This window comes from Trachurus trachurus (assembly GCF_905171665.1).
Source record: "Trachurus trachurus genome assembly, chromosome: 14".
Taxonomy (NCBI): Eukaryota; Metazoa; Chordata; class Actinopteri; order Carangiformes; family Carangidae; genus Trachurus; species Trachurus trachurus.
The window spans coordinates 6,435,410-6,449,032 of record NC_139903.1 but is presented as its reverse complement, the minus strand read 5'-3'; the positions used below and the strand labels follow the sequence as shown (position 1 = coordinate 6,449,032).

At 40.6% G+C, this 13,623-nt stretch overlaps 1 protein-coding gene across 1 annotated transcript; it reads right to left on the bottom strand.

Annotated features, from left to right (window-relative positions):
* Positions 1–172: 172 nt before the first annotated feature.
* On the bottom strand, positions 173–11,955 carry jakmip2 (janus kinase and microtubule interacting protein 2; the record flags this gene model as incomplete). The annotated part of the gene is made up of 21 exons (XM_083987431.1): positions 173–223; positions 579–644; positions 741–893; positions 1,856–1,906; positions 2,200–2,277; positions 2,371–2,439; positions 2,549–2,614; positions 2,700–2,753; positions 2,904–3,005; positions 3,817–3,915; positions 4,221–4,283; positions 4,437–4,520; positions 5,355–5,708; positions 6,463–6,519; positions 7,227–7,367; positions 7,490–7,636; positions 7,733–7,831; positions 9,078–9,287; positions 9,378–9,620; positions 9,730–9,984; positions 11,827–11,955. 21 exons carry the CDS (start codon positions 11,953–11,955, stop codon positions 173–175), a joined length of 2,571 nt encoding a protein of 856 aa, XP_083843557.1.
* Between the last annotated feature and the right edge of the window lie 1,668 nt (positions 11,956–13,623).

Sequence of the window (13,623 nt, the reverse complement as noted above, 5' to 3'; positions counted from 1 at the left end):
CAGTTTTTTTTTTTTACTTTGGCAGCTGCGAAGAGCCGAAAGACTAAAAGCACTCGTTGTTTCAACAGGAAACTGTTTGACCGAGGTCCAGAAGAGAGACGGTGACGGTGGCTTGAGCTTTTCTACTCAGAGCCCACAGGACTCACCTCTGCTACAGGACACGCCAAAGACCTCAAGGCCAAAGGATAAAGGCAAGAGAAAAGAAGAGGAACAGAAACAGAAACTGTGGAGAGAAAGAAAGAAAGAAAGAAAGAAAGAAAGAAAGAAAGAAAGAAAGAAAGAAAGAAAGAAAGAGGTGGAGGAGGGAGACAGAAAGTGAGAGAGTTAGAAGAACAGTCGAGTTATGTTAGCAGCAGTAGCAGAGACGGACACAGATTCACTGTGAAGAGAAACTGGACCTTTATCAATCAATAAATAATATTTCTACGTTACTATGTCTTATCTCAAAGTAAAGTATCTTGATCTTGAAACACTTTGGGGATTTTTTTAATATCAATTCCACGGTTTTTATAGTGATTTTTAAACTAATGAATGTTTCTCTGTGAGTTTTGTTGTCGTCTGTGGTTGTGATGTTTTACCTTCTCCTCCAGGTCTTTAATCTGCCTCCTCTGGATCTCCGTCTTGTCTTCAAGGTCACGGATTCTCTGCGAACGTTCAAACAGAAATCAGTCAGAACTGTTTGTCTCTGTGGTGGTGGTGTAGGTGTAGGTGTAGGTGATGATTATGATGATGATGAAGACCTGGTGCGCCTGGTGCAGCAGCTCCATCCTCTCCTGGAGGATCTGGCAGTCGTACTCGCGACTCTTCCTCAGCATCTGCCTCCTGAGCTTCTCCACGGCCGTCCGCAGCTCGTCCTTCTGCAGCTCGTCCAGAGGTTCGCCGTACTTTATCACCTGGAGGGAAAACACATGGATCTCTTACATATGATACACAGATATGTTACACTCCTCTTATATCAGCAGGAGCGGTCAGACCTCTGGAGGACTTTCAGTTTTTTCATTAATCTGCTTTAATAATTTCAAACTCTTTCATCATGATAATTTACTAGAACCATGTGAAGGGTCATATAGACTGAGCCGTTCCACACTAACGGGATTTACATGATCACAAGACTGCATGTCAGAAGCAACTTAATAATCATTTTTCATGATGTGTTTCTTCACAATTTCTAAGCTGATGTCCTCCTCACTCCTCAGATTGTTTAAAGGGACAACGAGGAGTTTTGGAAAGCAAAGTGTAGTGTTCCTATACTACATTTACCATGAGCCTCCACGCGCATGGTGAAATTCTTGGACTGGCGTGTGGGTAGCGTAGATTCATCCACATTAACGTGAGACTTTTTAATAACCAAATAGAAACCTCATTGTCCCTTTAAATGCAACTGTCCTGGACTTTTAAAAGGGGTTGACATAAAAAAAAAAACACACACACAGAGACATTTAGTTTTTTGTGACATTAAAGGGGAACTATGCAAGTTCGGTCGCTTCTCCGCTGTGTTACTAACCCTCCTCTCGGCCATGTGCATTTGTTTTCAACAAAGCCGGCGAGAAATCAATCCATGAAGCGGTGGATAATGCCATTTATTATATACATGTTAAACAAGAGATTACGGGTTACGGGGCGCGTTTATTTTGCGGTGCCACAGAGACGAGAGCTGGGACACCGGGTCGGAGGCTCTGATCTTACAAGGTTGGTTTGAAGGCAGAGAGCCTCCAGTTACAAGTCATTGATTTAACCATCACTATTACTCCAAAGCTGTTTAATTAAGGTAAAAATGTAGCATACTGTAGTTAAAGTGAAAACCCTGCATAGTTCCTCTTTAAGACTGTGATATAATAAGTGTAAGTGAGAGAACCTTGTCCTGCTGCAGGGCGTTGTATAACGTGGCTTCCAACTCCTGGATTTGCTGTTCGAAGAAAGAGGAGGCTGTTATTACCAATGATGTCACACACACAAATGCATAAACACACACAAATTATCCAATTATACTGTACTAAGTAATTGCATTTACTCATTTTATTTCCTGGAAAGTTTAACCCAAACCCTACAGAAGCAATTTCATGCCAAACCCTGAACCACAACCGGCTCATAATTCACATTTGAAATAGAGTTTTAACTTTAGAAATACAGTCAAACATCAGCGACTGGTCCCCAGGCAGGACAAATTGTTGTGTCCATTATGTAAACATGTAAATGTACCATGTAGGCCTGGTCCAGGGCCTGTTTTCTGTAGTCCAGCTCTTCTTCTAGATATCCTTTCTGTTTACAGAACATCTCCTGTACAGATTTTACAGATTAAAATCATGTAGAAAATCTCTTTATATATTTATATTTTATTGTGTTTTCCTGTCGAGGACGGTTGTGACTCACCATCTCTATCTCCAGGTCCACCATCTTCTGGTGCAGAGCTGCCTCTGTCCCCTCGATCTGTTGGATCCACTAGAGGGCGACAAAGAGACACACGAGTCAGTGCTGCACAAACTCTCCTCTGTGTTGATTTCTTTGATTTCTTTTTTTATTGTCATCTGATTTGTCGTATGAAACTTACCTTTTCTGCAAGTGACAACACAGTACTAGCCTGGATGATGGCCACTTGCTCTTCATTCCTTAAATTCTATTGAAAAACCCATAAAACACTGATTAATAAATTGCACGTTTCAGCACCACGTGAGGTGATGTGTTGAATTTGTATGAATTACCCCGTTGTCTCCCAGGATATCTAGTAGTTTGATGAGATCTGGTATGCACACATCCTGTGAGGAGAGCAGATTAACAATCACAGTTAGATCTACTGAAAATCATTCATTCTTAGTTTAGAAAAAAAAACTGTGGTGTGTTTCCCTTTCTTGTTTACTATAAAAAACCAAAACCATAAAAACTTTATGATCAGTCCTAATCATTACCTTCACCCCCTCCTTCATACAGTAGATCTGCAGAGCACTGACTCCCTCAGAGAACGGATGCATCCTCAGGTGGTTGAACGGAGGAGATCTCCTCTCACGCTCCTGCAGCAACACACATGAACATTTAAACTCAAAGCCTCATCACGTCACAGTGGTTTTACTTACCCTATGTCATTCTACACAGTCCTTTTAATCTATCAGAATCATTCACCGACACTGGGAATCATACGAAAGGCTCCTCTTATTTTCAAGAATCCCATTCATTCATTTATTTATTTATTTCTGTGATGACGATACCATCTCACTAGGTGGTGCTATTTGCCTTTTTCAGACCAGATATCCTAGACAAACTGCTGCTGCTTCTACTTTTGTGATTCATTCTGACATCAATCAATTCCTCATTTCACCGTCTGATTTCACTCTTTACACCTTTGTAGTTCTCATTCTTCTTGTCTCTAATAATTAAAGTTGCACAAGATTTGTTTACCGGGAGTTTTAAAGAGGTTCCTGTCTGTGTTTGGAGGTTATGAAATCACTGTAGCTGGAAAATAGTTCAGACAAACTCAACACAACTACCAACACATTTTGGCTAAATCCAATTTGGGCACAAAAACAATACCAAGAAATAAGAGATTTAAACTGCCTGCTAAACTAAAAAATGGTTTTAGAACAAGCCTTGGAGTCTATGAAGTGACGTGTGCTGCTGGGATAGTAAAATGTTTTTATGGATCTCAGCACGGCACCAATAACTGGTCCAGGCTCAAGGTACTGGATCAACAACCTGACCACTTCATTGCTTTGGGAATGTGGTATAATCCTAGTTTTACCTCACAAATCTCATTTATTGGGATGTAAAAAATCTTGGAAGCTGCTTTGGGCAGATTGTGGCATCTTCAGGATCTTATGATCTCACCTCCAGCTCCAGTATCCTGAACTCCAACAGTTCGTTCTGGTCTCTGGAGTCTTGTAGCTCCTGCTGCAGCCGGCTGTTCTCCGAGTCCATCTTATCCACCTGGTCGCCACAAACAACGAGCAGTGAATGAGCAGACAGGTCGAGGAAGTTGTTCACATGTTTATACAGTAGGTGTGTGTCCTCAATTACACGGTTAGGTGTCATCAAACTGATAAATTCTATTGTGCTTGGAGATTTTTCTTTAGTATCTCCTTTAAATAACAGTGAAAACAATGCAATAAATTTGCAACACTTGCGTTTCTTGGATTGTTCTTTTTAATGGTGCAGTCTACACTACCACAAACATTTGTTGAAATATTCTGATAGTCTTATTACTGGAAAACAATCTTAAAGTTCAGTCTGACCTTTTCTAAGAGCTCCTGATTCCTTCGTAAGAAGAGCTGCTTCTCCTCCACCCATTTGGAGTCCTGTAGAGAGTCAAATGCTTTAAATCAAAGCTTTTTAATGTAAATAACAATATGATATAACACATGTTGTTCCCTCTCTCTCATTCATTCATTCATTCATTCATTCATTCATTCACTCATTAACACAAAAGCCTTCATTCATGTGTGATGTACCTGTCCCTTCAGGGTAAGTTCCTTTTCCAAGTCCTCGATTTTGGCTTTATACCTGAGAACGTCTGCTTGGAGCTGCTCTTGAGCCTGAAACATGAGCAAAAGACTGGTTTGAAATGTGATGTGTTTGTGTATGTGTGTGTGTGTGCATCAAATCACATCTCATCCCCAAGACAGTCCGAATATTATTCTATTCTATGCAATATATACGAACTGGGAGCCCTTTGTGAGAAGCTGCTTTAAAATAAACTGTCAGTGAGCAAAGTTTTCAGCGACTTGACTTGAATGCAACTTTGTACATTTGTTTTTTATTTCCGAGTTCGAGTTTCAACAGTCAGGGGAGGGGAGGGGACAAAACAGCTGGGAACCACTGCACATGAGAAGCCTCACCCTACTGATCATCATGAAGCTGTTCTAGTTACTGTAACACATAGCATGTAAAATCCATTTTCACAGTGAGAAGTAAAACAAGGTAAACCAAACCCCATGACCAGACTCACCAATTTCCTGAGCTGACCTGACTGTTTTTAAAATCGTGTTTTAGGATTAAAACTTTCAGTTTAGAGATAATCAAATTCTGTTTAACTCAATTTCTACAACTCTGTTTATGCCACATAACAATTCACTATTTTCCCTCTTCAACCCTCTGCTGACATGATTTAAAGAGGAGGGAAATTACCTAAATTACACTTTTAGAAGTTTGTTCTTTCATAGTAATATATGACTTTTAAGGAACTGAGGGTCAAAAACAGATGCATAACTTTATTTCATTCATTATTTCATCATATGACAACTGTTTGTCCATCTTGTGTAGCTCATATGACCATATTTTTATGTTGTTCCCTGATTTGCTCTTAAACTGATGACAATCGAAGTATAAATTGTCTTTTTGGGACAAAACTGAACGATCTTCTGACGTACCTTGGCCTCCATCTCAGCGTCCAGTATCCCTCCTTTCTGTTCCTGCAGCAGGGCGTAGGCTCGCTGTAAGGCCTGGTACTCCCTGGTCAGCTGACGGAAACGCAGCTCTGACTCCTCATTGGCTAGACCCTTGTTCAACACACACACACACACAGAGCAGGTTGAGGATAAAGGCTGTGTTTGCATTGGGCCAATACAACAATATGTAAATGTGATCACTACGATACTGACTTCATCCAGGTCCTCATCAGGAGTAGCAGGAGTTCTGTCCATCCTGAACGAAGCCACTGAGGACGACTCCGAGTCCATCGACTCTTCATCGTACCCGAAAAACGTGTCGACGACGATGTGCCTCTGCAGAGATGAGGAGTTCAAAGACCTCAGGATTAAATGAATACAGCTTCATCCTCAGTGTTAGGAGCCCCAGGGTTTCCCCCTTTTTCCTTTCACGTTGTTGCATCAAACAAAAACACACACACAGACACACACACCTCTATGGCAGCATCATTATCTCATGTGATTGCAGATTTCTGTTTTCTGTGCCACCACAGGGTTTTTGTTTCCACTCACTGACTTACAGAACGACAAGATCTGGGTCTAGAAGTGATATAAACGTTCAGACTTAAAGCTGCCACAGCAAACTGATCAAGTTTGATGCTGTTCCAATGCTAACATGAGCTATTACTAGATAGATAGATAGATAGATAGATAGATAGATAGATAGATAGATAGATAGATAGATAGATAGATAGATAGATAGATAGATAGATAGATAGATAGATAGATAGATAGATAGATAGATAGATAGATAGATAGATAGATAGATAGATAGATAGATAGATTTTTTATTGTCATTCAAAAATGACATCAAGATGTATTGCAGAACAAAATAATGTGTGCATAAGGCCATAATTAGACAAATTGATAAAAATACCATAATAATAATAACCAGGTTAGAAGAAACAGTAGAAAAATATATAAATAAGACATAAATACAAGTACACATGTAGATGTGTTGAATTGGTATAATAAAGACACAAATCACTTCTTTAACTAGGGTTAGTTCAGTATAAGATGAAAAGCAATAAACATATTTAATTCTCTCTACCTTTATTGGCCTTGAACTTCTTTTATGTCTTTTCTTTCGTAGAAGTTTTTCACGATCCTGGAAAAAAAAGAAGACACAAAACAAACACAAAATGAGACAAAAGACGACGCAAAACTGCAAGAAAAGAAAAGCAATGAAGGCCAGCACACAACAATAAACTCTTTACTGCACACCGAAGAGCAGATGTTTGTCACGTTCTTCATCGTGATAAGTTTGTTCTTCATAAATAGGTCGAGGACTCGATAACAACTTCAATACATCATATTTTGAACATATAACACACAGATGCTGCTTTGAGTCATTACAGACACTGTTAATTCACTGGATTTTAATTTAAAAAGTGTGACGAAGCTTTACCCTTTGTGACCTTGTGTCATCATCATCATCATCACAAACCCCAGTTAACCCGAGTGTGTTCGTCTGCTGCTCTGACATTTCTGCTCGTCAGTAGTTTTGCGGTCCGTTCATCATCTGGTCAATGAGTCTGAGCTCTTGTTTCCTGCTCACTGAGGTTTTTTATTATATTTGTAACAGTGAAATTAAAGCCTCTGTGAATTCTTGAGTTTTGGTCCAAACCAGTTGTGTGAGGTTCCAATTACTTTTGACCATAAGAAATATCTCATATTACTATCAAATCTGAAGAATTTTCCAACAACCATGACTTTGAATGTCTAATTTGCACATAAGTAAAAGCATCAAGTAAAAAAAAGTAAATTTACAACTGAGAATATTCAAAAATATTAAATATGTAACATTAAACGTACTCTTGTCAGTTCGTCGATCATGCTTTGTTGCTCCAGGACTTGCAGCTTGAGGAAGGCGATCTCCTGGTCGTCATGAGCCTGGTCCAGGTCGTTAAGGGACTTGAGCTTCTTCAGCGGAGGATGGGAGCTGATCTTCTCCTTCTGCAGGAAGAAAAAACACAGAGAAAGTGAGAGATGAGTCATCGGTCAGTCAACCGTCTCTCTTACAAGATCAATATACTGTATATATGGTGTGTTGATGTGACTTGGTGCTGCCTGCTGACCATATCCAGGTTCTCCTTGACCAGGCTCTTGAGTTTCTCCTCCAGCTTCTGGATGGTCTGAGTCAGATCGTCGTTCCTCTTATTCATCAGTTTGTTCTTGTCCAGCAGAGGTTTGCACTGCTTCTCTGACTCTCGAACTCGCTTCAGCTGGTGGACAGAAAAAAAAACAAGGATATATTAAGAGCTGGAGGGAAGATGAATGACAGAAAGGAAAGAAGAGCAGGAGATCTTTCATCATCATACCAGTTCATTCCTCTCATCGACCAGCAGTGAGTTGCGGTCCTCCAGTTTGCGTATAGTTGAGTTGAGCTCAGCGATGCGTCTCTGATTTCTCCTCAGGTCCTGAAATAAAAGAAAGAAACACTTTTTCTCATTTCACTGACTCAACTAAGTACGAGGTAAAACATATTTATATAAAAGAAATAAAAAACAAAACATATAATACAAGCATGATCACAATTTAACCAATCAGTCAGTAATTATATTAGTTAATACCATGTCAATTAAATTAAGTACGAGTTAAGTTTTTCTAGGAACTGGCATGTTACAGGAGGTTGGTCTGAATTGAAGGGACAATGAAATTACCTTTCAGCATCTGATGCATATTAAATATAACTGGATAAATAACTAATCTGACTCATGAGTTGTCGCATTAGAAGTGGGTTGTGAGTCGACTCATTTCAATCGTGACAATAAATGTTTTTCTTCTTTTTTTCCCTTTACTCTTATGTTTGATCATGGGATCTCTAATCAATAAGCTCACATTAGCCAAGAACTCATTAAGAGTCATGGTTCAGCAGCCTCAGAGGACTCATGCTCCTGCTACAGGCGAATTTCAGAGCAGATGTGTTATGGTTGTAGGTTCCTTCAGTTAAAAATATCAGCAGCAAGTGGTGCGCTCCCCGGTTCTGTTCTGTTTTGATATTGTTCTCAACTAAAACAAGTAATAGTCCGAAAAAGAAAACTCCAGAAGGACAATATGGACAAAATCACATGGACTTCCTGCAACCATCTATCCTTGAATGACTATCGCTGTAATTAATTTATGTGATGGAAATTTGCCTTTCCAAATAAGAAGATAATTTGTGAACATGTGAACAGTTCAGCAAGTGGAAGATGAAATGATCTCCAAAAGGCATAAAGTTAAATATGAAACACTATTTTGCAATTTTTTAAGCAATATCAGTGTATTATTATTGTTTTCTATAGTGAAAAGGGAAACAGAGCAGCAGCCTGCGTAGGGATGGGAAACCCAGGAGACTGGAGCTCTCAGATAACTTTGACCAAGGTATCAGACAAGATATTTACTATTTACACACTGTGATAGTTTCCAAAGGGGCGGGGCCACTAGGTACAAACTATGCAGGGGGCCCAAACCTTTGCTGAGGGCCCTTTTCCTATTCTGTAATTTTGAAAATGTTATTTAAAAAAAATAATAAATGTAAAGGGATTGTGTCATCTATAACTTTAACTTTTGAAAACGTAAAAGATGTAAATAAATAAAAATGATATTGTGTTAAAATGCCTAAACTTCTGCATGCCACTGTATCTTAAGTAAACATTCAGACTGCTCTTCCTCCGTCCTTACCGGGCTGCCGCAGTGCTCGGCTCCGTCTCCGGCTCTCCCTGGGATCTCTCTTTTCGGGCTCCCCAGGCCGCACTCGGCCTCCTTGACGAGGAACAGCTGCTCGTCCAGCGCGTCCTTCTGCAGCTGCAGCTTCTGTAGGAAACCTGACGTCGACTCCATCTCCTTCTCCAGAGAGAAGATGGTACGGTCCTTAGATTTTATCTCATCCACCTGGATAGAAGGAAAAACAAATGAATAGGATATCTACCTATAATAATATTCTGACCATTATATTTAGTTTGGTTGCTAAGTGTCTGGTACCAGTCTGCGGATGTCCCTCTCACAGTCCCACTTGATCTTGGAGATTTGCTCCTGGTGCTGCTGGTGCTCCACCCGCAGGTCTCCGGCCTTCATCTTGTCGGCCTGGATCATGTTGCTCAGAGCCTCGTCGGTCTGTTTCTTACAGCTCTTCAGCTCGTGGATCTCCTGCAGGAGCTTCACTCTCTCCTGGTCGAAGAAGCGACGCGCCTCCTCCTTCGCCTCCAGAGTCAGCGCCGTGCGCACCTGAAAGGAGACAGAGAGGTTTTGTTGATGTCTCTTGGGGTTTTTTGTTGTTTTGGGTGAAATGTGTCTGTTTTTTTGAGCTGTACACTCTGGATATTTTTCCCCTCACCTTCTCTCCGCTGCCGTCACGCATGGCGCTCAGTGCTGCTTTGAGCCTCTGGTTCTCCTGGTCTTTGATTTTGGCGTGGCGTGCCAGCTCCTGCTCGTGCTGCCGGGTCAGGTTTTCCCTGAGGGCCTGGAGCTCCTTTAGTTTTTCTTCATGCCACTTCGCCCGCTGCTCTGTCAACATGGCGGTGTGGCGGTGCTGCTCCTGCTCCCGCACCCGCTTCACCTCCTGCACCTTGTCGCGCTCCAGCTTGCTCACCTTGGAGAGGAAGTAGTTACATATCTAATATACTTCTGTACAACATACAACATTATTTCTCTGGTTTAACCTATTTTTTGGTTCAATGTTTGGCTTCACATATACATTGGAGGTCGGTATAAGTTAAGTGAATACCATTTCCTATATTTATTGACATTTTTTCAATTCAACAAATAACTTATTCTTGGTAATGATACATAATACCTTTCATAATAATATTTCATAACAAAAAATAATAAAATGCTGTTTGAAGTCCTGGATCACTAGCAAATGAATCATGTCATCACACTTTATTCAACCAGTTTATGAATAATTCTGTGTGTGTCATTCTATAATGAGCACATTCCTTTCTTGCCTAGAATATCTTCATGTTTTCTCTAAACTATGACTTGTCCCAGGTTTCACAGCTACGATGAAATACATCTAAATATTCCAGTACTGAGTTTGATACTCAAAGAATAGACCATCTATGATTTATCAGACTCTATAGCATCTATAGCATAGAATATGTTTGCATATTCTATGCTATAAAACAGTTTTCTTGTCTGCATATAATATCTATTGCACGTCTGCCCGTCCTGGGTGAGGGATCTCTGTTGCTCATCCTGAGGTTTCTCTAATGTTTTCCCTGTTAAAAGGCTTTCCGGGAGTTTTCCTCAGTCGATGTGAGGGTCTAAGGGCGGAGGATGTTGTAATGATGCCATGTAAAGCCCTTTGAGACAAACTGTTTGTAAAAATGGGCTATACAGTACAAATAAAATTGCCTTGCCTTGCCTTTTCAGGACTGATGTTGTATTATAATTATTTTTACGGATTAGTTTTAACCGCAACACGTGTTTCTTCTCAGCCATGAGTAGTGTCGGAAATCTTTCTCTCTCGATTTACATTCTGCTCCCTTAACTTCCACAAATAAGTCACAATCCAAACATCAGAATGAACCCACGCAGACTTCTGTCATACTGTACGTGCTGTGATGTATGTTCACTGTCGTGCCGACCGTCACGTCGGTGAGAGCTCTGAGCCGTGACGGGAGGAAACACACAGAGACACGGAGACAGCACCTCACAGATCAGCTGTTCTCATAGATATGAGCTGAATTTCTGACCCTGCGGCCCGTTTCACATTAAAATGATTCATCCTGTGTTTGTTTTGTTTGTACAATAATCAAACCTCTTCACATGACATCAAAAATGAAAAATGCACTTTGCAGATTATTTGCACACTGAAACAGGACTCTCAGTTTGTCTGTAAACCCTTGAGAATCTAATGGACTCTGCATTTCGACAGTCCTCTGCACTCATAATAACCCCTGAGTCAGGGAGTGCAGTGACATAAATCACAAGGGGGTGGGGTGGTGTCCCCCTGTGCATAAATTAAATTAAAAACTAAATCGGTCAATCGGAGTCAAAAATGTTTTTTTTGTCCTCACAGTTTCGTAACAGAAGGACACAATAATGTAAAACCTTTTCTGTACAATATGTTCTACATGTATAATCCAAAGTGCATAAGGATGAAAGTTAACAAGTCCATTGCAAACCTGGCCGTCACTGTAACTTCCACACAAGAGACATATAGATGTCGGTGGTTGTACATTAATTTGTTTGGTAATGTGTGATCGTTTTCTGTACAAGACATAATGCAGCTCATGTGGTGCTTTAACATTAACTGAACATGTGCCAGACAGGACATCCAAACACAACTGTGTTATTTAAGGTTCTGTGTCATAACACCTCCGTGTTAAGGTCAAAGGGTTGAATGTTATGTTTCCAAATATGCACTGACTTGGTTTGACCAGTAATCTTTTAAATATCTGGCGCAGGGTCAGGCTGTGCTGTGCGTTACCTTGCATTTTTCTTGGTGTAGCTCGATCTGAATGTCAGTCAGCTTGGACCTGAGATCTTCGTTGGCTGCCTGCAGGGCAGAGATGAGCGCTTCGGGCTTCTCGCCCTTCGTTCGCCCCTTCTTGGCCATTGAGTCAAACACTAGAAACAGGCTCTTCTCTCGCTTTCATTGAGACTTCACAGTAACTTTCCAAGGTGCTCCCACAGTTTCCAGGTCCTCCTCTTCCTCATTCTCCTGTCAGACAAAAGGGCTTCGGGGTTGGAGGAGAGACACAAGAGACACAAAGAGAGACAATATGAGACGGAGCAGAGACACAGGGGTGACGACGTAACAGACTTTGTGTATGTGCGGCCTTTGCTTCCACGTGTATGTAAGTGTCTCTGTGAGCGGGGTGAGCTGAAAAGTGGTAATATTGGAGATTAGAGAAGCTGGCGAGACAGAGATTACAGCCACATGTTGCTCCAAAGATTCACTGATGCACAGTGGTGTTTTCAGCTAAATGCAAAAGTCAGTGTAGTGTATTTTTTGCACTGGAATATTTTTATTTTATTTTATTTTAATTGCTACCTTTTACTATTTTTTTGTACCTTTGTGTCTGCACCTGACACCTCCTCAAGCTACTTGTGCTGTAAACTGACCTTTACTGCTCTTGGCAATTAAAACATTTCTGTAACAATATTTTTTAGATTCAATCCATTTTCTAGATTAAATCCTGTATTGCTCTGTCGTCTTCGGTTTCCAGGAACTTCTTAACACTGCGTCTCTGATATTAAGACAGAGTCAGACACAACACATGACATGCAGTAACCAACCTCAAAGAAATAGTTAGTGACGCCATTCATCTGCTCTTTCATCAAAAAGACAACAGCTGTCATGCTTTTCCAGTTCAGGGCAGAACCACTGCGTGACCACCAGTTTTTAAGTTTTTAGTCTTACTCTAAAAACTCAATTGTCTAAATTGCATCATTATGTAATAACATTTTTGAGCCAAACCTAAAATCCCTCGGATACTTGGGACAATGACAAAGTACAAACAAACAAGCTACTCCCTAGAAATACTTAGGGTCCTGATTTAGAACTACAAAGCAGATCAAGTTAAAAATGTTTTGTGATTCAACAGGGAGAGGCTTAAATCTGACTCCACGAAAACAAACACGCAGTGCCGTCGCAGTCAAGTTAATACAGAGCGACGTCCACAAATGAACATCTCAGCGCCCAGTGATCATTTCTGGAGAAGAAATGAGAAATAATCCTGATCATAATGGATGTGTAACACACCACAGGAGTGTTTTTTTTGTGTGTGGGTAACAGATGGTTGTCTGGCTATGCAGAGCCAGTGGTACGTAATCCTTCCTGCGACACTATTTGCCTTTTTCTTCATGTGCTGTGTGAGGTCAGCTGAGAGCCAGCGACCTGCTGAGTGCCGCAGTCAGACATGATGCTTTCTAAAACAGGAGGGCTCAGACTGTGAGAAAAACACACTGAGTGCTTTTGATGGATGACGGTTTTAAATCCACAAATTCCTGCATTTTAGTAGCTGTGGGAGGAAACATTTTTTCATTAAAACCATTAAGTTTTTAATTAAAGGGATAGTTCAACATTTTGGCAAATTGGCCCATTGCCATAATCCCTGTAGTTTTAGGAGTAGGTTCATTACCTCTAATTGTCAGTGCAAGCTATTTTTAGAACGGCGGAGCAGAGCCGCGAGCTGCTCAGAGCTACGCTACAGAGTTTAATGGGATTTCTTGGTTTCCCTCATCAAACTCATCAAATATACAATTCAACAACTCCAAAACG